Source organism: Neovison vison, chromosome 8 (assembly GCF_020171115.1).
Source record: "Neovison vison isolate M4711 chromosome 8, ASM_NN_V1, whole genome shotgun sequence".
Classification (NCBI taxonomy): Eukaryota; Metazoa; Chordata; class Mammalia; order Carnivora; family Mustelidae; genus Neogale; species Neogale vison.
The window spans coordinates 104,485,534-104,511,746 of NC_058098.1; the positions used below are offsets into that span (position 1 = coordinate 104,485,534).

Consider the following 26,213-nt stretch of genomic DNA (forward strand, 5'->3'; position numbering starts at 1 on the left):
CTGATGATACCTGAGCTTCTCAGAGCCTGCATTACATGCTGGACACGGAGCTTAGGTCTTGTGATGGGTCGCCTTGTGACTTCCCGCCATGTCTGCAAGGTGGGCACCGGGGCTGTCCCACTGTCCAGATAACAAAGCTGAGGTTCAGAGGCCTGAGGAGCTTGATCAAGGTCCCTTAGCCAGTGAGAGAGGCATGCGGGGGGCCTGCCCTTCCCTGTCATGCCTCCCACATGGACGTGGGTGCCTGAGAAGACGTTCTCTTTCCACATCCTCCTGGCAAAGTTGCTGAGTTAAATACCATTTGCCTTCAAAGCCCATAGAGTCCATCTATGCTGGGATAAAAGGGGGGTGGGTGGGAAACCACCATCAAATTCCCTTCTAGTCATAAAAATGGACGCAATTGATTTTTTCTGGCATTCCAATTACAGAGACGTTTGTCGCCAGCTGTTTGCTCTAACAGAGTGTTCTCTCAGCTGCCGCTTCTCCTCTCACATTTGACATCATTAGTCCACAAGTCTGGCAGGGACTGGGTTGGAGGGATCATTGGCTGGGGAGCCTCACAGGTGAGCTCAGAGCCAGCTCTCCCCGGAAGACAGAACTAGGCCCTCTGGAGTTCCCCAGTGGTTCCTGGGAAGGGTAGAGGTGAGGTGATGCTTTCCTCTCTCCTCTCACACTCTCTTCACCCCGCTCCTGTCCCCTTTTCCAAATTGTGCCCTTCCTGATATGCACTCACAGATCCCTCCTTTCTCCCCACAGCAAGGAAGAACCAGAGCCACAGAGACATGGGAAGCCCCCTCTGATTTGCCAACGTATCACCCTTTGGGATCCAAAGACCCTTCAGAGAACCCTTTCCCCCCAGAGCACCCCTTTGAGCCAGGGTGGTCCTCTGGAAATCCCTGCATAGGCTCGGTGACCCTCAGTCCAGGACACTGGAAAAAGGGTGTCTGTGTAGGTGCAGGTTGAGTTGAATCCTATCATTCCTGCAATTCTCTGTGGTGCTGGCATTTAACTCTAAGGCACATGAAAGCATGACAAGCAAGACTGTGAAGCAGGAGAAATAGAGAGCTTTGGAGCCAGAGACCTGGGTTTGAGTCCTGACACTGGCACTTTGTAGCTGTGTGACCTTGGGCATGTCACTTAACCTCTCTGATCCCACCCCCCAATCCTCTCTCATCTGTAAAGTGAGAACCCACATGCCTTCCTTGCCTCCTTGCTGGAAGGATTAAACGAGGTCCCATGTGAAAAGGGCTGGCATTTTCTCAGTGAGTGCCGGAGAGGAAATCTCAGGAATTCACAGCAATAAGGTAACAACTTCCTGTGGAACCCCGTGAAGGAGTGTCTCAGGGATGAGGCCATGCCAGGGGTGCTGAATGACTGATCAACAAAAAGGCAGATAAGGATAAATAGCTCTGATAAATAGTCCGTCCCTCTCTAGCACTTCAGCCCACAGCCCTGGTCCTGGACCTATAACGGGAGGTGAGTGTGCAGCCCACCCAGAAATTCCCGGGCTTTCGAAGTTCATGGATTCATAACCACAAAACATGCCCAGTGTTTGGTTGCGCACACTACTAATGCTGACAAACTGTCGCCAAGAGCCGTGTCAACCACGTGCTTTAGTGCCCATTGCCTGCCAGACACCCACGTACGTCATCTGTACCTCACGTTTCACTGACCTTGCAAGTGAGGACCACTTCCCCCGTTGCACAGAGGGGAAACTGAGGCCGGGGGGGCGGCATGTGCCCAGGGCCATGTGGCTAACAAGCAGTGGAGCCGGTTCAAGCCCGTATCTCTTGGGTCCCAAAGCCCCCTGCTCTTCAACCCTGGAGGCCTGCTGGGCCCTCGTGCTCACACGCTGCCCAGCGGAGTGGCCCGCACCCGGAGGCCCCCCGCAAATAGCGGGGCGGCGCGTCTCCCCCGGAGCAGCGGCTCTTATGTAAGCAGCCGGGGCAGCAGCACGTGGAGGTTCCATTTAGCCACAGGGAGCCAAGAGCCGCTGGCAGTGGCGTGGGGGGTGGCGCCGGGTGGGGTGGGCTGGGGGTGTCGTCGGCCCCGAGCACCCCCAGCGCTGCACCGCCGGCGAGGCCTGACACCGGGTTAAGTCTCCTGGCGGCCTCTGGCTGCAGCTGGGAGCACGCCTGGTTCCCATTCGGGGCGCTGTGGTTTTGATTAGCTGTTCTGCGAGGCAGGCCTGGTGGCGAGTCCATGGGAGCTCCGCGGGAACAGAGGGTCCCCCGCCCGGCCGCCGCGGCCCCCCCTCCTGGCAGCCCCAGACTCCAGATGTTCCGAGCGCTCGCTGGGAAGGCCTGCTGGCGCCACGGAGGGCAGAGGGCAGGGAAAGCACGCGAGCTGGAAGCCCAAGCACTCAGTCACCGCGGGCCCTGGCCGCCCGCCCAGCCCGCTGCTGGCACATTCCCCAGCTCTCCCCTGGCCATCTGTTCCCAAAAAACCCTTTCAGAGCCTCATCATCACTCAGGATACAACAGCGCGAGCAGCTGGTTTGGAGGCAGAAGGGAAAACCGTGCAAAAGGTCCTTTGTGAGAGAGGAAACTCACTTATGAATAACAGGGCTGGACGCCGTAAAAGTTGGCGGCTGGGATCCTTGTTTCTCAGGCGCCGCTGTTTTCTCTGGACTTTTTATCTCTGGTTTTTTTCCCCTTGTTTTCTTTTTATGCTGTTTCTTCCTCCTCTTACACCCCATGTGACTTTTTTTCCTCCTCGAAGGTGCCCGAGGACCACCTAATTGGTTCTCCTGGATGCTGCCAGATTCTCTTCCTTCTCGAAACTGTTAAAGTCGGGGATCGTTGGAAGGGACTGTTTTACAAAAACCTTTTTTACAAAAACCTCAGCTGGAGGGGACAGACGGGAAGGAAGGTGCCTGGGAGGGCACGCTGTGGGCAGGGCCCAGGCCGTCAGGGTTCAGGTCTTGGACAAGAGGCGCAGAGACGCCAATAGCATTGGGGCCGGTGGGGGTAAGACAGAGATGACGCCGAGACCCCTGTCAGCTCCTCGGAGAGCAACACGGAGGTGCTTGGGGAACACAGTGACGTTAATAAACACCCTTGTGCTCGGGCCTCTCGGCTGATTGCACTATGACATGAAGCCTTTTTTAAGAACTGACTGTCTCTGCCAGGAAGCTTCTGGGAGATGTCTGCCTGGAATCTGGGCACCTACGGGGAGCAGTCACCGGGTGGCGGGTTCAGAGCCCGTGGGGTGTTGGGGCAGGGCTAGCAGCTGGGACACCAGCATCAGGGAGGAAGGGAGATGGCAAGGTGTGGCTTGCCTTCCTCACACCCCCTGGAGCCCTGATGAGGAGCTGAGAGTCAGGCAGGGGGCTGCCAAGTGGAGGTGAGGAAAGGGATGCCTCCTAAGTGTCAGAGGCTGGTGATTTCGTGGCGGGGGAGGTACGTCAAGGCCAGGGTACTGGGGCTCTTCCCATTCCTTTCTCAATTCCCTGCACCCCTTTTCCACTGCCCCCATCGCAACAGACCGAGAAGCTCTGGAGCCCCTCACAGCCTCAGTGGGGAAAGCCTGATGTCCCGTGGTTGGGCTGGCCGGGGACGGGGTGGTGGGCTGGCTTCTTGCAACCCAAGGCCTTAGGAGTTGGAGGGCGTCTCTGTGTCTCATCTGCATTGTACCCAGGCCCCTGCTCTTCCTTCCTTTGCCCTCCTTTCCTTGCTCCTTCCTTCCCCATTTTAGCTGGAGAGAGGCAGCTCCAGAAGGGCCAAATATTTATGTTGATCGCAATTTCAGGGCCATTAATCTCACCGTCTGAAGGGTTCAGAGAGGGCTGAGATCTACCCTCCCGCTTGGTCTCCACGGGCAGGTGTCTGGGTCTGGACTCTGAAGCTCACCTCAGCTCTACCCTGGGGCTGTGTGACCAGCGGACTTGCTCACGTGTCCTATCTGGAACACACCCAGCCTGCCTCCCGGACCTGCTCAGGGATGGAGGGACAAAGTATGCGAAATTGTTTTGTCAACTCCCTCCTTCTTGCCTTGTCTTCTGCCTGAGAATTGGGCTTCGTTGGGCCAAAGATGAGGAGAGCCTGGACAAGGAGGAGCGACCACTGGCCCAGGCCCCTGGTTGTACTGTGGAGTCAGCCCAATGACCAGAATTTGTTTTCCAGCCTGAGGCCTCCAGAGGACAAGGGAGGCAGGGGGAGGACAAGCCTTCCCACTGCCTGGCTCTGAGCCCCTGGACCCAGCACAGTGGGAGGCCTGGATGAGAGGGGTGTCAGCAGGCCCCAGTTCTTCCCTTGCCTGGGAGCCCATTATCCCCTTTCCATCTGCCCTAGTAGACCAGAAAGCTGGTTCTAGGGGAACATATCAATTCCTGCTTTCCTTGAGCTCCTAGTAAAAATATTTCTGGAGGGAGAAGTAGGAAGCCACTCCTTCCTTCAAGACCCTCCTGCTCTCTGCCCAGAATTCACAGCCACCTGGGACCTGGCCCAGCTACCCAGTCGCTCAGTTGGGCCCCACCTGAGCTCCTCCTAGCCACTCAGCCACAATCCAGGTCTGACCGCCTCGATCCCTGCTCAGGACCCCCAGGAGCTCCCCACAGCCCAAGAGTAGAGGCCACACCCTTCCCCCAAGTGACCTGACTCCAGCCGGTCACTCCCTGTGTCCCAATTTACACTCTAGCAACAAGGAACTCCTCGCCCAAAGGGGTTATTTTTGGCTTCTGTGCTCATGTTGTCCCTTCTGCCTGGAATGCCCTTTTCCCCTGTCTGTCTAACTCCTGCCCATTCTGGAAGGCTCCGTTCCTCCTGGAAGCCCTCCCTGACCCCTACCCAGCCTCCTGCTCAGGGCCTCATAGTGGCCACTTTGCGACCTTTGCCACAGGGGTGTGTATAGTCTGCTTCAGGAGCGCGTCCTGTGATCTGCTGTGAAGTAATGATATAAATGTTCTGTGATAGGATCTGCCAGAGCTCGTGTTACGTCATTACCTTATACTTTTAGCTGGTACATTTCATGATATATTACATTATATTTTAACCCCCGTGCTACATTACATCATACAGTTTTTGTAGTGCCTGCTTCTCTAGCCAGACTGGGTGCCCTTTCATTTTTATGCCCCAGCTTCTAGTGCACAGTAGGCCCCCAAATAATGATGCATCATTCCTTCAACTAAAATCTGCACAGCGAGGACTGTATCTTCCTATGCTGAAGGCAGAGACTCTAGGGAAGGATAAACTAGGAGCCTCAGGACACAACAGGGAAATGTCCCCAGGTTCCTTATGTCCTTGTTCCCTTCAATCATTGAACAAAGCTTTGCAATGCAGATCACGGAACTCCCCCAAGCAGCAGCTTAAACTAAATAGGGGCTCCCATTTCTCAGGAAAGCTGAAGGGAGGCAAATGTTTCCTGGGCTCCAAGGCTTCTTTTGATGTTTGCCTCCTGACTACATAGTGGCTGCCACTGCACCAAGCACATCATCCTTATGCTGCATCCAAAGGCCGGACAGGGACCTTGCTGGAAAGAGCATTTCTCCTCCTCAGTTCAGTTGCCCTGCCCAGACATCCCCTACCTGCCCTGGAAGAAGGGGCACTCCCCCTTAAACAGAAAAACAACGGGATCGCTATGCTGGGAGTGCAGCAGGCTTAAACAGCCGCATGGCTCCTCCCTGGAGAATTGACCGTTTTGTGACAGGGTGGTTTTCTTCTTGGTGGGGCTGACCAGCGTCACCACATTAGCCACAGACTATTTACCATGGCTCCATGAAATCAGTGCCAGTACCTCCATTTTCGGCTTCCTGCACTGAGGTTCAAAGAAGCTGGAGGGCCATTCCAGGCCACTAGCGATCTTGAACCTCTCTGCACGGTGCTTTACAGTTTGCAGAGCCCTCTCATGCCCCTTTTTCACTTGACTCCTAGAGCAGCCTCCCAGGATGCGTGTTTCTAACTATGGCAGGTAGATGGGGAGGCTGGGACCCTGCAGCGAAGTCCCCCAGCTCAGACAGACAGCTGGGCAGGCCGGGCAGGGTGAGGCCAGCTCCTCAGCCCTGGGACACAAGTGCTTATGAATCTAGACCATCTCTGTCCTCTGCTACCCCCAGGGTGGGAGTGTGAACTGCACAGGGAGTCCACCCTGGAGGCGGGTGGGTCTGAGGGTCTGAGGGTCAGCCCAGTCACATCTCCCCACCCAGTGATTTAGAGAAGGGATACCGGACTGGGCTGCCACCGAGGACTTGGTTCCGTTGCACAGACAGGGGACACCCTGTTTGTCCCTCTTCTGGTGTGTCTGTGCACACAGGTGTCCTGGTGCATCTGTAGGCACCGTCTCTCAGGGTCGCATGGGGGCCTCCCACATGGTGGGTTGCGCTCCTGTTCGGGGGGATAGCAGGTGAGGCTGAGAACCAACCGCCTGCTGCGTGACCACCACACTCCCCTGCCCCCACATCTCTGCCACCGCATGTGGCCTGGCGGTCAGTGGGGTTATTCGCAAAAGGTTGACCCACTTTGCTCCCCTACCCCCTGCAGAGACACACAGTGATTCTTACTTGTTCTGTGTCTTTAGTTCCATAAGCAGAAGACGATGAAGGAAGCATGAGGGCCCCGCACATTTACTAAGGAACACATACTTCAGAGTGTTTACTATGTACCAGGCGTTGTTCTGGGTGCCTGGTCACTTTGGAGAACAAAACAAAGGCCCCACCCCTTGGAGTGCAGAGCTGGGGACACAAAGGCCATGCATAAAAGCTCATAGGAGAGCCCCAGGGGGGCCTTCTCCTGAGCCCACTGCCCTTCATCTGTGCCCACTTCTTACAAGCTTGATTCTCTGGAGTCTCAGATCGGAGCAGCTGAACAGAAATAACCAATTCAAGTGGGAGGCCAGCTCCTGGAGCAGGTGCAGGGACGGCGCCTGGAGTCACAGCCGGTGGCCTGATGGTGTGGGAAGAAACAGAAAAGCAGAAAGAACAATGCCAGACACTCTGCAGAGCCAAGAGGCTTGTGCCATGTCGCGCCTCTGGGGGAGGGGGCCCCAGAAGCCTCAAGGACCTGGGGAGGCTCCTGTAGCCTGATGTTTCTGGGCTTGACCTTGGGTTGTCAAGAGGAAGCTAAAGTACATCCAGTAACGTCTGACTGAGAATGCAGGGAAATGCATCAGTTATTGGGAAGGGACCTGTCCAAGCTGTTTGGCACAGAAAATGCGAGGCTTCCTTTCCCTAAGGAAATCTGCTCCTGGGGAAGGGCCAGTTCTAGGATGTCAGCTCGGGGAGGGCAGGGCTCCTGGTCTCCTGATTTCACTTGCTGGATCCCCAGTGCCTCAGAGGGAGCAGGCATGGTCTGAACACGCAGGAGAGAGTTGCTGAATGAGTGGGGGAAATGAAGCAGAGGGAAAGAAAGCAGAAAGAAAGGAAAGGTTTCCAGTTGTCGCCCACAGCATCGGACAGGCGGCTCCTCTGTGCCCAGTACTGAGTGGGACCCTGGCAGTCTGAGGTGGAGACACGGTCCTGCCTCAGAAAGCTAGTGGGCCAATGGCAGGGAGCCACAGACACACACCCGTGTGCCCTGACGTGGGGCTGCCCAGTGCCTAGCGCTTTGCCTTGCCACCATTGTGTTCCTGAATCTTCCCTACAACCTCGGGTAGTAGATCACTGTTACTACCATTTTATAGGTGAAGAAATGGAGGCACAGAGAGGTGAAGTAACTTGCTCAGAGTCACACAGCTGGTAGAATGGGGGAAGTCAGGATTCAAACAGAGGCTGTGGGAGGCACTCCTGCTGCAGGGCTGTGTTGCTTGTGAGTAGGTGTGCGTGTGCACATGCGTGTGGGCAAAACACTCGATTCTCTTCCAGTCTTGGCCTGTCCCTGGCGCAGCTGGAAGTTACTTTTAGGTCGTCGCTGATAGATGGGGCGGCAGTGGGTAAGGAGCTCTGGTCAGAGATACCACCCCGCCTTGGCCTGGATCCCACAGTGCCTCCAGGATCTAGCTGTGAGGGGCCAAGGGACTGTGAGAAAGGGTAGGGGAGGTGTTTTTCCCATCTTAAAACTGCATTTGCATAGTGTTTGTGGAAGTCATTTGATTTCGGGGTGCTGTCCAGGGACCTTATGACCGCCTAATATATTTCCCGCACTGGTCCTGGGGGTCTCCTGGAGATGACTGCGGTCTTTGCAAAGGCTTGCTGGCCAGCACTTGGGCGAGACTTGGCTTGTCTGCTCGGTGCCCAGTCACCCCAGCCGTCTGCCAGCTGCGGTAAGGACTGCCGAGGAGGGTACTGAGAATGCAGAGGCGTGGTGGCGGGGAGATCCCCAGCTGGGGAAGAAGCAGGCCTGACGGGTCTGTCGACACGGCGGTTAGGTGTGAGTGTATGTGTGCAGTGTGTGGGGGAGTGGGGGTGAGGGTGGGGGGCATGGGTCAGGGCCTACCGGGAAGTTGCCAGGGAGCAGGGCCATCCTCACCTGGCTGGGCCACCTGTCTACCCAGATGTCTGCTTCCCTCTAGTCTGAGTGCCTCTTCTGGTTGTGGGGCAAGGTCATGGGCTCCCTGGGCTTCTGGGGTCTGAAAGAGCAGTGTGCAGCCAAGTAGAATTGGCTGGACAGCGTCGCAGAATGGGAAGCAGATGGGAAGCTGCAGCAGCTGGGCCTCAGGCCGTCTCTCGGGCCAGCTCGACCCTCACAGTGCCCTGTGCTGTGGGGCCGGTGGGGTGGGGGCCAAGAAAGACAGATAGGCTGACGGACGGGGAGAGATAAACAAAGGAGAGGCCAAGAGAGAGTTGGCACAGAGACACACAGGCGAAGCATGGAGAGAGAAACCGAGAGACTGGCAGCCAGAGAGAGTGGCCTGGAGCCCAAGAAGGCGTCAGCACGGCGGAGGCTGTGGGTCTCGCTGGCCGTCCTTTGCAGGCTTAGTGGGGTCCTCATGGGCTCTGGCCCTGACTCTGGGAGTGCCAGGCCTCCCAGTTCCAGCCACCTTTAGGCTCAAGGGACAAAGACTGAGATTTTCTTAGAACCCAAGAAGGTGGCAGCTGGGGGGATGGCTTGGGGACTTGCCAATCCCGCTTTGCCAGCAAAGAAGCTGAGCTCTCCGGAGGTCAAGGGGTCTGTCTGCCTTGCTGCCCTGCATCGTAGCGGGGTGACCTGGAGAAGCCAGAAAACTGTGCCAGCCTCGATTCCCTCATCTGCAAAATGGGAGCAGCAACGGCCACCTCCCTGGGAGGGTGTAAAACAGCACACGCAAAGGAGTCGAGTGTGGCGCCTGGCACAAGGCCACCCTCGGTAAACAGCAGCCTAGCAGGACAGGGGTGCTGAGGACAACATGACCTCTTCCTTCCCTCAGGAGCTCGTGCTGGGGGTGCTTAGGGTGAGTGAGGGGATGATGGCCATCATACCACCAATAATTCGTGGAACGGAGGGATGTAGGGATCCGTATGAGGTGCGTTGGGAACACAGAGAAGCACAGCTTTCTCAGCCTGCAGTGGAGGTGGGATGTGGAGGGTTAAGAGACTGGACTCCAGTTAGCTCCGATGATCCCGGATTGGGGAGACAGCAGGAACCCGGCCGGGAAACCCCGCCCTCCCTGGAGCTTATGGTCCAGGTGGTAAGCCATTAGGACAGTGTGGGGTATGTGGACAGGGCCCTCTCTGAGCTTGCCTGCACACCTGGGGCCCGGCTCTGCCCCTCACAGCTTGGCCTAGGACAGGCCCCAGGGCTGCCGGCTCTCATCTTGGCATTGTCTGATGCGGTCGGTCATTCTTGCTTACTGGTAGGAAAGTGCTTCTGTATGTCATGGGCTGACTCAGGTTTGAACGGATCCACTGGCCTCAGGAAATGAGGGGCTTAGATTGCCAGACCCACCCATGCTCCCGGCCTGGGCGGCTGAGGCGTGCCGGAGAGGGCAGCCCCTAAGCTGCGTGGACAGCTGTCTGCACTGCAGCCTGGAGCCCCTGGCAATCTCAGCCGCTCCTGACAGCACAGACCAGCCCCAGTGACTTTCAGCCTCACTCTGGAGTCACGGTATCAGCTGCCCCCCAGCTGGGACTCTGACCCCATGCCTGTCACACGGCTGTCACCCAGTAGGGACCCAGTGTATCTTTGCTGAGTAAATGAATTCTCCCAATCCACGGTCCCCAGGAGGATTCTCCTGGCTCACCAGGGCCTCGGGCCCTAACTTTGCAACTCTTAGAGGGCTGGGACCTCAGAGGGCCCTCCCAGCCCGGACACAGTGGGATCCTTGATTCACACCATGTTGCCGCCCTCGGAAAATAGCAGCCAACTCCAACTGCTCATAAATTTCCTGCCTGTCACCCCTGGCGCCCAGGCCAGGCGGGGCGGGAGGCGCTGGGGTGGGCTGGTCCTTACCTGCTTCCAGTTCCCTGGGAAGCTGGGAGGCCAGAAGCCCGGGCCTGTGCTTGTGCCCAGAATAACCTCCGCAGTGCCTGGACCATGGAGAAGATAGGAAAACACATGCGCCAGAGGCAGAGGCGGACAGGCCGGAGCGTTAGAACACAAACCCCTGCTTCCCATGCAGTTGGCACGGCCCGCTTCCACGTCCATAAAATTCTATGTCGATGTCAGAGGATATGTAAATAATAAACATTTAAAAAAAATAAGCCAGTGAATAAATAAATACCCAAGCAAATACCCGCCAAATACTCTACAGCTGCGTCTAAGCCTGAGGAAAGTAAAGGAACAGTAGTCACCCCATGTTCCCCGTGGGGAGATTGAGGTGACTGAAATTTTTCCTTCTGTTCACTCTTCTGTATTTTTTTCTAACCTTTCTATAATTAACATTATATAACTACCTACGTAATTTTTAAAAACCTAACTGCTTGACTAAGATGACGTCAGTTCCCCCACTGGAAGTGTACAGCTGAGTGGTTTCTAGTATTTTCACTGCTATGTGCCGCCATCACCACAGCGTGTTTTAGAATTTTCTTCTCAGGGGAGGAAGACAACCCCTATCCTTCAGTTCTTCCTTCCTACCCCACTGTCCTCCCTGCCCCCCCACCCCCCTGGGGGCCGCTAGTCTGTGGGTTTCCCTGCTCTGGACACTTCATGTGAATGGAATCCTAGAAGATGTGGCCTTTAGTGACTGGCTTCTTCCACTTAGCACACAGCTTTCCAGGTCCATCCATGTTCTGTCACGGGTTAGTACCTCCATCCTTGTTCTGGCCGAATAATATTCTCTTGTGTGGATACACCACATTTTGGTTACCCATTCATGAGGTGATGGACATGCCTTGCATAATTTTAGAAATTGTGTCTATTTTTTTTAAAATCCATCAAAAGCAAGGTCAAGATGACAGTTGGTTCAATGTGACTATTTCTGATTACCTGAGACTTTTCAGACTATGATGCCTTTTTTATTTTATTTTATTTTTTAAAGATTTTACTTATTTATTTGACAGATTACAAGTAGGCAGAGAGGCAGGCAGAGAGAGGAGGAAGCAGGATCCCTGCTGAGCAGAGAGCCCGATGCAGGGCTCAATCCCAGGACCCTGGGATCATGACCTGAGCTGAAGGCAGAGGCTTTCGACTTTCCGAAAGGCAGAGGCTTTCCCAGGCGCCCCAAGTGAAGCCTTTTTTAAGTTTTCAGACACCAGTTCATCAAAGGAAGGACCCAGCTTTTTGCAGGGAGGTGAGCCAGCACTCGGAATGCGAGGCCCTGGTGGGGGCATGGCTCCATTGTCTCATTGATTCTCCGCAACTGGCCTGGGAGGCGGGTACTATTACTGGTTTCACTTTAAAGATGGGGAAACTGAGGCATGGAGAGATTAAACCCACCTGCCCAGGGCCCCCGCGGTCTACTGACTCTGGAGCCACAGTGGACCCCAGTGTTCTGCGTTTAGAACCAAACACAGGGGGGAGGGGGGCCGGGAGGGAGGGGTTGGGTTATGGACATTGGGGAAGGTATGTGCTACAGTGAGTGCTGTGAAGTGTGTAAACCTGGCGATTCACAGACCTGTACCCCTGGGGATAAAAATACATTCTATGTTTATAAAAAAGTAAAAAAATTAGAACCAAACACAAACCCCCTTCCCAGCCCACATGTTAGTGTACTGAGAAGTGAAAGCTAAAATAATACCTAATAGTGTGGGGGTTGAAAATGCATCTCTCGTGTACTCCCTGCTCATCTTCCATAGTTTTGTTTTAAAACAACATTTGAAATCTGACTGTTGTTTTTAGGAGAAACGAACAAACAAACAAAGCTGTCAGGATTTCCATTCCATTGGATCTTTTTCTGCATCTGGAAGGCTATCTCCAAACTGCTAAAATATTAAAAAAGTATAATTCTAAAATAGTAAAAAATGGCTAAGGAGGTGGAGTGGATTGAAAATGAGTATGCAGATCATAAACTGAAAAATGTATTTAAAAGGCAAAACACCTTAGAAGGCAGATAGAGGGACGCCTGGGTGGCTCAGTTGGTTAAGCGTCTGACTTCGGCTCAGGTCATGATCTCAGGGTCCTGGGATCAAGCCCCACATCAGGCTTTCTGCTCAGCGGGGAGCCTGCTTTTCCCTCTCCCTCTGCTGCTCCCCCTGTTTGTGCTCTCTCGCTCTCTCTGTCAAATAAATAAAATCTTAAAAAAAAAAAAAAGGCAGTTAGAGTCATTTTTTAAAAAGGCCCCTAAAATGGCAAAATTGTGCTGTTGTATACAGACGTGATCGAGAGAGAAAGCCAGTCCTCATAAAGCCAGAGACAAACTTGGTAAGCGGAGGAGGTATCATTAGAAACTAAAAAAAAAAAGGGAATTGAACAAAAGTGAAAAAGGTGCAGCGTTGCTCCAGGATTCACAACAATTACCCGAAGTCTCCCTGAAGCACAGGCATATTTACAAAAATGCTAAGTTACATTTGAAACAGGAAACATATTCCATGGTATATAAAAGCTATAGTAAATAAAATGCCCGTGACTGGAAATATTTATTTCCTGGTTCAACAAATATTTATTGAGGTGCTCCTGTGTGTCTAGACTGTTCTAGGCTCTGGGGCTACATCAGCAAATAAAACAGACCCTGTCCCTGTCCTCGTGGAGCTGATGTTCTGACCACAAATGAATGGACAGATCAAAAGACGGTTTCAAATTTGATGAACTCAACTGCTTTACCACACTGAGCAAATCCCCTCCTTCGCACTCAGCATGGCAGACCCGTAGAAAGAGACCTGAGAGGCCATCTTGTCTATCCATGTTCAAAGTTTATTTTCACATCAGACCCTCTTTAAAGGACATCTTCTATGGTAAGGGGCTAGAGTTTTGGGGGTCCTTAGGGCAGTGAGCCAAGAGCCTTTCCCAGCTGTACCCAGAGCCTTGGCCCAGACAAAACACCCCCCATAAAAAGCCAGAGCTGGATGGGAGTCGAGAGGTCCTCTCAAGCTGTGTTTCTCACATGGGGTGACACAGGATGTTGCCCCTGCTTCCATGAGAAGGGGTCTGTGGTATGGTTGTCACAATGTGGAATATTTGCCAGCCCTTTCCTCTGTATTTACAGTTGCCTGCCTGTAATTAACACACACACACACACACACACACACACACCCTGCCCCTTCTGAAGGGGCATCCATGGGTTTGTCTCCTATCCCTCAAGCATAGCTGGTCTCTAGAAGAACTCTGAGGCTGGACCAAACTGCAGCCCCCACTGGACATTGGGGTTGGGATGCTGAGGCAGGAAAGAAGCAGATACTTGAAGTCCAGGGAAGGGCCACAGATCGCCTCAAAGTGCAGTTGTGATCACAGGATCAAATGAATTCAGCAGATAGTGGATAAAAAAAGCCAGGCAAATTTCTTTACTGCAGGACTTTTCAGAGCCTTTAATATGCTAATATACGTAGTGATTTTCCAAGATGAGGCCAAAGTTTGTGGTGTTTCCCAGACTCATGGGATATACCTCACCCGTTTAGTATTCTACAAAGGACCTTTTGGGGGAAAGCACATGTCTATGTCTATGTACTTGTACTTGCTGTATAAGTGAAGGAATTAAAGCACAGAGAGGGGCAGTAAGTTCCCCAGGGTCATAAAGCTGTTTAATCTCAGAGGAGGTGCTGACACCGAAGACCTCCTTGTATTCTTCCCACCATGCCCCATTTGACATAAGACTTCCTTGGATGGTTGGTGCATGTGTTGGGATTCCTGCGCGGAGGTAGGCGGTGGGAACCCAGGTCCAGCGTAGTCACCAGGGAAAGCGTGGAATGGATTCCTGAAGGTCAGGCTTTGGCGAGAGGAAACTGCTCCATTGCTTTTGGTTGCCCTTGGGCAGTGGTCATGGTTTCCGCAGGGTTCAAGAGCCAACAGAGGGCCTGGGACAGGGTCCCGGTGCCTTGATGGAGTGGCCAGTAAGACAGCTTGGGCGGCTGGCCGGGCCAGCTTTCTGCGCCTTTCCCCAGACCACAGGCGGCCCGGCCTGAAAGGGCCCGCCCAGGCAGTCAGCGCCCGGCTGACGCGGGCTGTAAATCACCCCTGGACCACAGACCCCGTGCCATCCCCATGGGTTTCCTTCCCGCCTCTTAATCCTCCTCCTCAGACGCGGTAACAGAAAGCAGATTCCTGCCGGGGGGCGCGGCACAGCGCGCAGAGGAGGTGAACCTGGACCTGGGTGCACGCAGCAGTGCTCCCTCCTCCCTTCTCCCCCTGCCTTTCTCCTGCCTGGCCTCTGCTAGCTGGGCGACCCCTCCCCTTGGACACCCTGCCTCCAACCCTGCCCCCACCTCGCCCCTGGGCCATGGGCCAAGCCCAGCGCCCCAGGCCTGCAAGGCTCCCCAAGGCTCCCCAGAGCCTGCGGTTGGCAGCCCCCCAGCCCCGTGGTTTGGCTGCGACCTGGCTCCCCAGGCCTGCAGTTCAGCTGGAGCAGCTTCTCTGCGCCCGAATAAACACCACGGGTCTGGATTCAGATCCTGCTGTGGCCAGTTTCCTGCGCCAGCTCTGAGAGGGGGACACGAGCAAGACCCCTGGCGGGGTGGAGGGGCCCCACAGATGTTTTACTTCAAAAAGAACTGTCTTAGCTGTGTTGTCTGGGGTGATTGCAGGAGTCCTGCTATCGTAGGAGCAGGCTGCGCCAGGTTAAGGCGCCCCTGTTCCCCTGACCTGTTCTGGGAGGACGTGTCCTGACGGACCCACTCCCACCACTCTGACCTCTCCCAAAACCTAAAGTCCCAGTGGTCCCTGTGACCTTTCTCCATCTCCTGCCCCTTCCTGATAGCAAGTCACACCCTGTGGTCCCCGTTCTCAGGAGCAAGAGCAAGGCCAGAGGGAAGGTTCCAGTGCTCAGCCCGGTGACGCCCTTACAGATGGTCTAACCTAGTGGTTTCCAAACTGTGCTCCTTAACACCCTGGGTTCTCAGAGCTGTCCCAGGCCTCACACTGGAGGGAATGTACCCTGCAACCCTCTCTCCCTGTGTCCCCCCTACCCCGCTGCTGCAGATACACCAGACCAGGTCTCTGTGTTCTGGGTTAGGCCTCCACAGTTCAGACCACATTTCTATGGCTTGAAAGCAAGTTTGGCAATTCCTGAGCTGGTCCAGTGGTGTTATTTTCTAGATGAGGACACTGAGGCCCAGAGAAGTTAAGTGACCTCTCTCAGGTTCCCCCAGCGGGCGGGTCGGTGGGCCGCACCTCTAGCTGGCCCGGTGACTCGGGAAAAGTGCTCTTGTCTGAACAGTGGAGGGAAGGGGAGCTGTGGACGGCCATCCCCATGGGGTATAAGCTGGAGGGTTGTGTGATCAATACAGGTATCTCTGAGCTCCCTCGAGCCCCTGCAGCCTTTGCCCATTTCCCCAAACTGATAAAATCAGTAATGGCTCTAAAATGCAGTGTGGGCTCTGGGGGCAGCGGGTCCTGGGTTCGGATGCTGAGTGCGTCCCTTACTGAGCCCGTCAAGATGCAGTTGCCTGCTGGGGCCACAAGAGTCCCTCCTGGGGCAGCAGCAAGGAGTAAATGAGAGGAGGGGCTGACAGTGCCAGACCCTGCGAATAGCTGGCCTTTAAGAAACAGGAGTCAGCTGAGTAGGGTTTCTTCTGACTGTTGGTTGTTTCTTTCAGGAGTGACTGGCCCCAGGCTAGACCAAGGATGCTGCTGTGCGCCTTCTTTCTGGTCAAGCCTGAGGAGAAGTTGAGCTCTCCAAATCCAGCCTTGTCTTCTTCTCCAAGATACCACCAGATGCTCAGACCACTGCCTCTCAGGGTGGGGCGGGAGTACACCTGCCTCCCTCTCACCCTCCTGTCCCCCCTCGGCCACTCCGGTGACTCCGCACTTTGCCCTCTGCCTGGTGGGGAGGAAGAGAGCAAAGCCTCCCCCTTGCCCAGGGCTGCAGAAATTCATTGCCAAAGATTCCACAGAGACACTGAACAAATTGTGAGAACACCCCTCAATGGGAAGCCGCACCATTGCTCTATGACTTGTGCTCCTCCTATTACCAAAGCCATCCCAAGCCAAAGACGAGTCAGCAGCGATCCCACTGGAAACTCATGGAAGGGATGGATGTTTGGTGACCATTGGAAGGGCTCGACCCTCTGACCTGGAACTCTCTTTCTACACTGGGCCCTGAGCCGGCTGGGTACAAGATAAACTTCCTGGGGGTGATGAGAGAGGGCTGGGGGCACTTGCATGGAGTGGGATATGAGATCCTGGCCCTCTTCTCGCCCTCGCACTGGCTGCCTAGGCCTCTGACCCTGATTCTCAGTGTTCCCTGGGTCCAGGCTCCTTGGTCCCTGAGCATCAAGGCAAAGGAGGAAGGGAGGAAAGAAGCAATATTGTATTCCACCCCAGGGTCTTGCTCCACCAAGGTCACCTAAAGGGTCTCTGTTGCCCAGCCAGACCAGCCAGCCACGCCTTGCCTGTAACCCTTACTCCTGGCTGGGAAAACAAGATGGTGCCCTGCACGAAGGCCAGTTATGCAGCGGGGAGGGGGGTGCAGAGGGGAAGAAGGGACCAGGGGAACGGGCCAGTAAGTTGAGGAGGGGGGAAGGCATGTTCAAAGCCAAGGCCTGTTCTTCCTTGTGCTCAAAAGGCCAAAGCTGTTCACATCTGTGCTCAACCATCTGCTTCAAATTGAAGTAAAAGCCCCAACATGTAAAGAAAACACTTGCTCGTGTTGAATGGACTCTGTGGGCGATCAGGACTGTGGCTGGTCAGTTGAGGGGCAGTTGTGGGGGAGGGGAGAGGCTGGTCTCAGCCTAGAGGTTGAGAACCCTTCAGGAAGTGGGCAGTGTGTGAGTGTGTGTGTCTGTGTGTGTCAGGGGGTAGGGGGCCCGTAGCATGACCTCAGCCTGGACTAGTGACCAGGACGCCTGGTCAGAAACGTGAGGAGCTCTTTCCACCTCAGACCTCACTCACTTCGTTCAGCCCCAGGACACCTTCTCTTGTCTGTTCCTCAGGCTCCTGGGCCAGGGCAGGAGGGTCTGCAGGCCCAGTGGGCTGACCGGAGCTTCCCTCCCTTGCACAAGCATTTCCCAGGCACAGCCCTTGGGTAAGAACCAGATTGTTGAGTTGTTCTGGATCTGGGACAGAAGCAGGGGACCCAGATGTTCATAGTGTTCCTCAAAGCAAAGGTGCCCTGGAAGCCAGATAGACAGAGTGGGCTTGGAGTGGAGGTGACAAGGGGATGGTTCAGAAAAGGGGCACCTGGATGGCTCTGTCGGTGAAACAGCCGGCTCTTGGTTTTGGCTCAGGTCATGATCCCAGGACCCTGGCATTGAGTCCCGAGCTGGGAGTCTATTTGGGGCTTCTCTCTCTCTCTCTCTCTCCCTCTTCCCCTCCCCCTGCTCATACACTCTCTCTAAATAAATTTAAATACATCTCTAAATATAGAGACAGAGAGGTTGGTCACCTAGGACTCCAGGCACAGGTCACAAACCCACTCTCTTGTCTCTCTGAATTTCTGAGTAATGCTTGTGGCACTTCCTAAGGAAACAGGAAGTGTGGACCAATCAGCATCAAACCTATTGACATAAGAGGACCCTTTCTGTTATTAAAACGTAGGGAGGTACCCCTATCCTGCTGCCAGGGGACCAGAGTCATTGCCTTCCCACCGAGAGAAACCCATGGCCTCCACTCCCCACCCCTCTTGTTCCTGGCCTTCATTACATACTTCTATTTCATTCTGAAGCTTCTATGGATCACCGGCTGCGTATCAGACATGGAGCTAGGTGTCGGCAATAGACAGCTCTCGCATAGCACTTTTCTTCACAGAGGTCATGGTACTTATAGACAAGCAAATAATTATGAAGCAGTCATAATTGAAGCAGTCAGATATCTAAGATGGTGTTGGGAACTTCAGGAAAGGAAAAACCAGCTCTCCCCGGGAAGTTGTCAGGAAGAAGTTTCCTCCAAAGGGGACTTGGGAGTTGGGTCTTGAAGGATGAATAGAAGTTTTCTGTGCAGAGGAATGGGAGAAGGGCTTTCTACACATACAAATAACTTAGCCCTGGGGCGCCTGGGTGGCTCAGTGGGTTAAGCCGCTGCCTTTGGCTCAGGTCATGATCTCAGGGTCCTGGGATCGAGTCCCGCATCGGGCTCTCTGCTGAGCAGAGAGCCTGCTTCCCTCTCTCTCTCTCTGCCTGCCTCTCCGTCTACTTGCGATTTTTCTCTGTCAAATAAATAAATAAAATCCAAGAATTAAAAAAAATATATTAAAAAAAATAAAAAACAAATAACTTAGCCCTGGAAGGACATTGGAATCACCTCAGGAGATGATTAAATATTGATATGAAGTATTTATGCCAAAGTCCCATCTCCAGAAATTATAATGTATCTGGAATGTTCCAGGGCACTGGGATTTTTAAGAAATTCCCTACGTGATTCCAATGTGCCAGCAAGGTGGACAACTACTGGTTTAAAGTGGGCTTGGGTCTCAGACCTAAAAGCAGTTTATGGGGATGCAGGCTGGGCCAAAAATGCAGATGGATGGGTGTGCGTGTGTGTATAGCTCTGTGTGCACATGCACACACACGCGTGTGGGGAATGATTAAAAGTCCATGCTTTTCTTTCTTCTTCCAGCTTCCCCACCAGCACAGCAGCTTGTGTGTTTTTGCACGTACACACACAAACATACACTCCTCCTCGTGTTCCCACGCACAACCGTGGACACACTTGCATATATTCCCCGGGAAGGGAAATCTGTTTAAGATAGGTTCAGATCTCCTTGACAGTCTTTTAGATTGTTTTACATAAGCAACCATGCAAAAAGACCCTCGCCCACGTAAAAACAATGAAGAGCCACCCTCTTCATGTGTCCGGGTCCAGCTGAAGGTTTTGGTCCCGGAGCCCCTGCCAGCTTGTTTGTGACACAACCTCCTGCTTTGTTGTTTGCTCTGAGTCCTGGCCCCACAGCCCTGTGATGGCTCATCAGTCATCAGCCACAGGGGACCCAGGGCACCTGCATGAGAGTGCAGGCACACGTCTGCGCGTGTACCTCTCTGTGTCCCCGGTTCCTGCAGTACGCATGCTTCCTGCTCTCCGCAGGACAAAAACCCAGACAGCTGCTTCAGGATTTGGGGCTTCTGGCTCCACCAAGCTTCATACGACGCTTCAAAAACTCCGTGCACGGTGGCTGCAGTGCTTTCTGGTTCCAGCCTCATACTACCCCAGAAGTGAGGCTTAAGTTCTGGGGAGGGCGGTCCACAAGTCCCCGGGCCCCTCTCTGGGCTCACAGCTTGGCCAGGGCCCCAAGTGGACTCTGTCTCACCACTCCGTACTCCCTTGGGTCCCTATGCCCCACCCCCACTCTGGCCTGAGACCTCCTCCTAGGCTCCCTCCACCACCCCAAGACCTCCAAGACCCTGGACTGTCCTTTCTCTTTACCCCACCTTCGCCCCTTTCCCCTTTCTCATTGTCCAGTGAAGAGGAGGGGTAGGCCCCAGGGGTGGGGAACTGGGTGGCTGTGTGCGGGGACTGTGCTGGGAGCTGGAGGGACAGACAGAGCCCCTTCGTGCCCACAATCCCCAGGGGCCGAGGCCAGCGCTGTGTTGGGGTCAGCCATGGGAGGAGGCCCCCTGGAGGCTGGAGCGGGTACTGCACTTGCCTCCCTCTTGGCCATGCTGTTTCCTGAGCGACAAAGTCATCGCCAGTGTCCAGGGGCAGAGCAAGACTTAGACATCTTTAAGGGTTTCCTCGAAAGGGTTTTGTACAACCCTTCTCATTTGGACCTCTTGCTGCCGCCCCACTTGCTCAGCTGTGGTCTGTTTCCAGGCTCCAGTAGGACAGGGAGGCATGGGGGGTGCTCTCCTTGGGAGGCACAGAGAGGGGGCAAAGAGAAGGGCAACTGGCTTCATCCTCCGCTACCCACCCCCATCCTGGTTCTCACCTTGGCATTCATCTTCCCTCTGAGACCCTAGACCCTGGACAAGCTCTGTCTGCCTTCCTGAAGCCAGGTACCATCAAGGAACTTGGATTTGTACGTAATGACCTGGTTTTACAGATATCTAACCTCCAGATGGTGCTATGATATCCCTAGAGGGCAAAGATTGGGTCTAATCCATTTCCAAATCCTCGAAAAGGCCTTGCAAAATGTATATATTGGTTTCTCTGTTAAATGAATAAAAAGTGGGAAATACGGTGATTCACGCCTTTATTTTCTCCTTTCACAAATAACTACCGAGCAGCTAATTTGTTCAAGACCCCGAGAGAATGGGACACAGGCCTTTTCCAAAACCTTAAAGAGGCTCCGAGGGAGAAGGTCTAGAGCAGAGTGGAGCCTGGCCTGGGGCTTTTTGCTCCCTCTGCAGGTGAGCCTTGGAGAATGGAGTGCACGCAGAGGCCCGCAAGGAGCAGGTGGACAGCTATGGGCTGTGCGAGGATGAATGAATGGACGCTGCCACAACCCCGGCCTGCCCCCACCGCAGACATCGCCCATCGGTATCAACAGCAGTGGCTCTTCTCGCAGGCCTGGAGGCCACCTGACGGAGTTCCTGACAGCGCTCTGGGCAGTCACTATTAATCGTTCAAAGAGACGCACTCCTTTTGGGCTCTTGGAGCGAGTTTCAGTGGGAACACCCTTAGGCCAGCCTCCCCGTGCACCCCAAGGAAGAAGTGACTGAGGCTAGGTTGGGGAGACAGGCTTCCTTATTGCCCATGGAGCTGTATGGCGCCCCCTGGCGGGCCTCTCTGTCCCTGATCGGCTACCGCTGACCTTTCCCTTGAGGTGGCCCATAGAGGTCTATTTCTGAAGTCCCTTCCCTGCACCCACCTCAGCCAGGTCAAAATCCAGGCTCCCTCGCTGCCCATCGGACCCGCCTCTCCTCCAGAGTCTCCAACGTCTCCGCAGTCTTTGTGATCCGCATCTTGGCGACCCCGGGGTGCTGGCTGAATCCCAGGTTCCTTTTCTCTGGCTGCCCATGAAACAACATTCTTTCTGAACCTTAGTGCTTGCTGCAATGGAAACAGTTCCTTTTCAATCTAACTTTGCTCTGCCAAGATCTACCCAGATGCCCCCCTGCCCCCCGACACCCCAGTTTCTCCCAGAGCACGAGTTCTCTCAGTCCCAGAACTTGGGCAGCCAGAGGGACCCTGCTTTACCCAACACCATGGCCTAGGTGCTTGTCCTTCATCCTAAGAGCTCTCTCTCTCGCTCAGATATAAAAACATCTCGACCCCCACCCCAAATTCACAGAAGCCCAGCATGACCCCAAGTCTCCCAGGATTCTTGGGGGGAGGGTTGTAGCCCCATGGTTATGTTGGCTTTGATCTCTTGGGTCCACTGAATTCATATTCTCTCTCCCAATTGCCTCCTATGGCTGATCCCATCTCTCTAACTTGCTTCAGCTCAAGAGAACCCAGACACTTTTCCTTGATTTCCCCCAAGCATCATTCCCATAAGGGAGCTGTATGTAGAGGAATTATTTTTCTCTTTCTTGGTGATTAAAAAAAAAAATGTTTATACTCACATAACCAAACAAGATTTTGCTTTTTTCTTCCCAATTTATTTAGCTGATTTCATGTATTTTTGACAGGTTCATCATGTTTCCGGCAGTTATAAATATTTTCCCCTCTGGCTTCACTCCCTGACACTACATTTCTGGGCCATGACTCACCCTAAGTTGTCCCACAGCTGGGGCTTGAATCCAGCCTTTTTTCTTCAATTGAATATCCCCCTAACCAGCCCTAGGTCCCCACCAAAGCCAGACCAGAAGAGTGAGACTATAAAATACGGTATCCAATGGAAAGGTCACAGAAAAACAAGGCAGCAGCCTGGGGCTCTCACCCACCCTTAGCTGAGCAGGTATCTAAAGACTTGCTTCCAGGAGGAGGGACACATGGCCTGGAGAAGACACATTCCTCCCTTCAGGGCTTCCTGTAACCGAGGCATGTCTAAAGACAGCTGACTGACAACACCATCAGGAGCAGGGAAGAGGACAAAGCCTGCCCCCTCCCCCAAGAGGCAGACAGAGCCCTGAACTTAGCCCCGTGCCAAGCTCACACCCCAAACCACCTTCAAAGCCATCTGGCCCACAGACAACAGGCGTTCATCCTCTGGGGTTTCATCTCCAACTCCATACCAGAAGTTTCTAGAGAATTTTCCTCTTGCACACACATACATGCGTGCAACACACACTTCGTCTTTTTTTTTTTTTTTTCCTTAATGAAGAACTCAAAATACTTCCAAGTCCCAAGAAAGAAATCTCCATTTTTGGAGAAGAAAATAAAACAAAAAGGCATTTTTTGGGCACACTTTGGGCTAGTTCTGTTGACCTTGGTTTTCTAAATAAATATCCAGATTTGACAAAGATTTTAGTGCCTCTCCCAGATCTAAGGGGCAGCCTCAGAAGCCAAATTTGTAATTTGGGGAACAACTCTATGATGAACAGGACTGAGCCTTCTAAGAACAAAGGGTTGGATGATCCTCTCCATTGGGGGCCACAGCGTAATAAAGGCTCTGAAAAGTCCTGTGTAAGAAAACAATTTAACTCTGAAAACAAGTGCTTCTCCAACTTATTTCAACACTTACTCTTTTTTTTTCTTTTAAAGATTTTATTTATTTATTTGATGGACTGAGATCCAAGTGGGCAGAGAAGAAGGCAGAAACAGAGGGAGAGGGAAGCAGGCTCCCTGCTGAGCAGAGAGCCAGATGCGGGGCTTGATTCCAGGGCCCTGGGATCATGACGTGAGCTGAAGGCAGAGGCTTTAACCCACTGAGCCACCCAGGCACCAAGCACTTATTCTATTAAAAAGATTTTTTTTTTACTGTTGTAAAATATATGTAACATAATATTTGTCGTTTTGACCATTTTTAAATTCCCAATTCAGTGGCATTAAATAAAGACACACACAATGCCATGTAAGCACCCCCGCTATCTATATCTTAACCTTTGTCATGATCCCCAACGAAAACCTTTCCCATGTTCCCCAGCTCCTGCTAGCCTCTATTCTACTTTCTGTCTCTATGAATGTGCCTATTTTAGGTACCTTATGTAAGTGAAGTATACACTATTTGTCCTTCCCTCTTGGGCGTATTTCACTAAGATCGATCCACGCTGCAGCATGTATCAGAACTTTATTCCCTTTTCTGTCCAAATGATATTCTATTATTTTTATATACTACATTTTGTTTATTCATTCTTCTATTGATGGAGTGCATTTAAGCTTTATTTCATACCCTAATGTCTTACGGGACACTAAGGGGGTTCCCTGGAACACAGTTTGGAGACTGCTGGTGTATGGCGTCACTAAAATGTTTGGATTTGGGATGAGCGAGGACTTTCTTACACACATGGTTGGCCCAGTCACTGCCAGAGGGGCTCTGGTCAGCTCAGTCTCCAAACTCAAGGTGGGTCTGAGGCCCGAGAGGTGAGGCCGTCTGGGAAATGCCTTGGTGGGGTGGTCCTCGGTTAGCGCTTGGAGAAACGAAGGAGAGCCTTGCCCTCCACCCCTCACCAAACACGTGGCCCTGCTGTGCCGTAGGGACCCACTGGGATGACTGACAGTTCAGTGTCGGTGACATCTGTCAGGGCTGCCTTCCCTGGCTTTGATGATAGGACTGGACAGGAGCCAAGCTGGAGGGGTACTGTTGCCTGAGGGGCCCTGGCCCCCTCTTGGCAGCCTCGCAGGTGTGCCCTGTCCTGTTCCTTCAGGGAACTGGACGAACTGTCCTGAACCACGTCCCCTCCTTGCCCTTCCCTGTCAGCACTTTCCACAGAGACCTCTCTCTAGCAGGCAGACATGCTGGGCTCACTCCCCCTTTCAGAGGGTCCACGGCAGCTCTCTCCTCCCACGGAGACGGGTCTGGGAAAGGCAAGGGAGGCGGCACCCAGAGTAGAGCCTCCTGGGACTGCAGGGAGAACATGGGCCCCTTCAGGAACCTGGAGGCCTGGAGTCCAGCTTGGCCTGAGCTTCGACTCCATGAGTCCCCTCTCGTGAATGCAAGTAGCCGGTGGCTCTCTCCAAGGTCCCTCATAACTGCAACCTGAGTCCCAAACTGAATGGGTTTTGCCTGCATGCTGGAGGTCAGGGTTCAGATGACAACTCCCCGCACAGGCTCAGCCTCTACGAAGAGCTGGAAACCCAGCCTTGTTCTTGCCAGCCTTGTTCAGCTGTATTTCTCCTCCTGAAAGAGGATCTGTTAAACCAGAAAAATTATTTGAAGGAGCAAAGGCCTGCCAGAGCTGTGAAACAGATCACAAAGAACGACAGCATCTTTAGAGAAATCATAAGTGAATGAGCAGCCGTCTTGCTAATCTGGGTACTCACCTCCCCAGCCCCCGATCCCACCCCCTCAACTGAAGGTCCTTCACCCTTGGTCCAAACTCCATATGGCTCGGGCTTCCCAGGACACCTCCTTTCCCCTCATGACACTGTTGCTTGTCTCTCCCTCTATCTTCCTGGCTCGATCGTGGGCTCGTGAACTCTGGGAGGTCAGGGAGGGGGTCCAGCTGTCTCCCCAGGGCAGAAGGGCCCTCAGGACCCGAGGCCTTGCTGGAAAGCACTGCTACTCTGGGATGGGAGGGCTCCTTGGGGTTCTCTGCCCTGGTGAGGGCCTGCAGGGGGAGCCCCGAGGGTCCTGCCCATCCCACTCCAGCCTGCCGGATGTCCCACAGGGCCCAGCAGAGATTCAGGTGAGGGAGAAGAGTATCAGTTAAATGGGTGTTCCCCGGTGTGAAATGAGTAAGAAACATGAGCCACAGGGACCGTGCAGTGAGGGGAATCGGTGACTACTGAGCTTCTCCAGCCCAAAGCCGTTCAGAGGATTGGAGGGAACTTCCCTCAGCCTCAGGACGAGCCAGGAGTGTGTGTTCATCCTTACCAGGGCCTGTGTGCACCTGCCTCCAGGGTCCTGAGCCCACCTGAGGCCCTGCCTCATCACAGACTTGCCATCTCCCTCTCTCACCTGGGCCAGTCTGTTCTCAGGATGTCTTCTCCCCTGCTCCCAGAGCCCAGCCCTGCCAGAAGAGGCCTGCCTCTCTTGGTTCTTCTCTGTCTTCTGGAGAAGCCCCTTTTGCCTCTCCTGGCTCCTGTTTGCCCCCCTTCCCAGCCTGGTTTCCTCTAGGTATGGGTTCCAAGGCAGCTTCAACGCCATGGGTCACCTCTCTTGAGTACAAGTAGCCAGTGGCTCTGTGGTCTCCAAGCTCCCTTGTGTACCCACCCCAGAGACCTCCTGGCATGCAGGTTGTCCCAGGTGCAGAGGCTCTGACTCTGGTGCTCGGCCCTGCTGCTCACTCCTGTGTGACCCGGGGCAAATCACTCCCCTCTCTGTTTCCATCCACAAAATATGTGGTTGGACATGATGACTGAAGCTCCTTCCAGCTACATAATTCTATCGCCCTAGAAGTTCATAGTCAACACCAGGCTGAGTTAAAAATCTACTTATATTTTTTTTAAAAAGAATCTACTTAAGTTCTATTCCAAATTCAGCAATTTAAGCCTGCCTGCCCCACCAGGCATCACCCACTGTAGGAAGGAAGAGGCATTTCATTCCATCTGCTTTTCTCATTCAGGACTGGCCTCGGCTGGCCTGGCCTGTCCCCTAGCCCTCTGGGCCCCTCCCAGGGCTGCGGCCTTCCTTTGGCCCGGTCCTCAGTCCTCAGTCAGGGGCTCATTTCCTCCCCTGGGCCTGAGCACTTTCCCAAGGAGCCAGTGCCTGCCCCTGCTGCCTGGACGCTTTCTCAGAGGCAGGGTGTGGACCATCTTGGCAGACACAGGCTTGCTCTAGATGAGACTCCGTTAACACAGAGATCTGCTGGGTGATAGGCAGCCACCAGGCAATTGCTCAGGGACACAGCAGAGTGGCCCACTGTTGCCTGCAGAAGCCCAGCTGCCCCTGGCTACTGGCAGGGTCTGTCAGCTGCCGTCCTC

The 26,213-nt window shown here is 53.8% G+C and overlaps 1 protein-coding gene across 1 annotated transcript in view; it reads left to right on the forward strand.

Moving 5' to 3' along the window:
• Nucleotides 1-17,012, forward strand: part of ATOH8 (atonal bHLH transcription factor 8) — a 30,487-nt gene extending 13,475 nt beyond the window's left edge. The window contains exon 3 of the mRNA XM_044261554.1: nucleotides 15,971-17,012. Within this exon, the coding sequence (XP_044117489.1) occupies nucleotides 15,971-15,976 (6 nt within the window). The 3' untranslated portion in view covers nucleotides 15,977-17,012. The remainder of the gene's footprint in view (nucleotides 1-15,970) is intronic.
• Nucleotides 17,013-26,213: the final 9,201 nt, after the last annotated feature.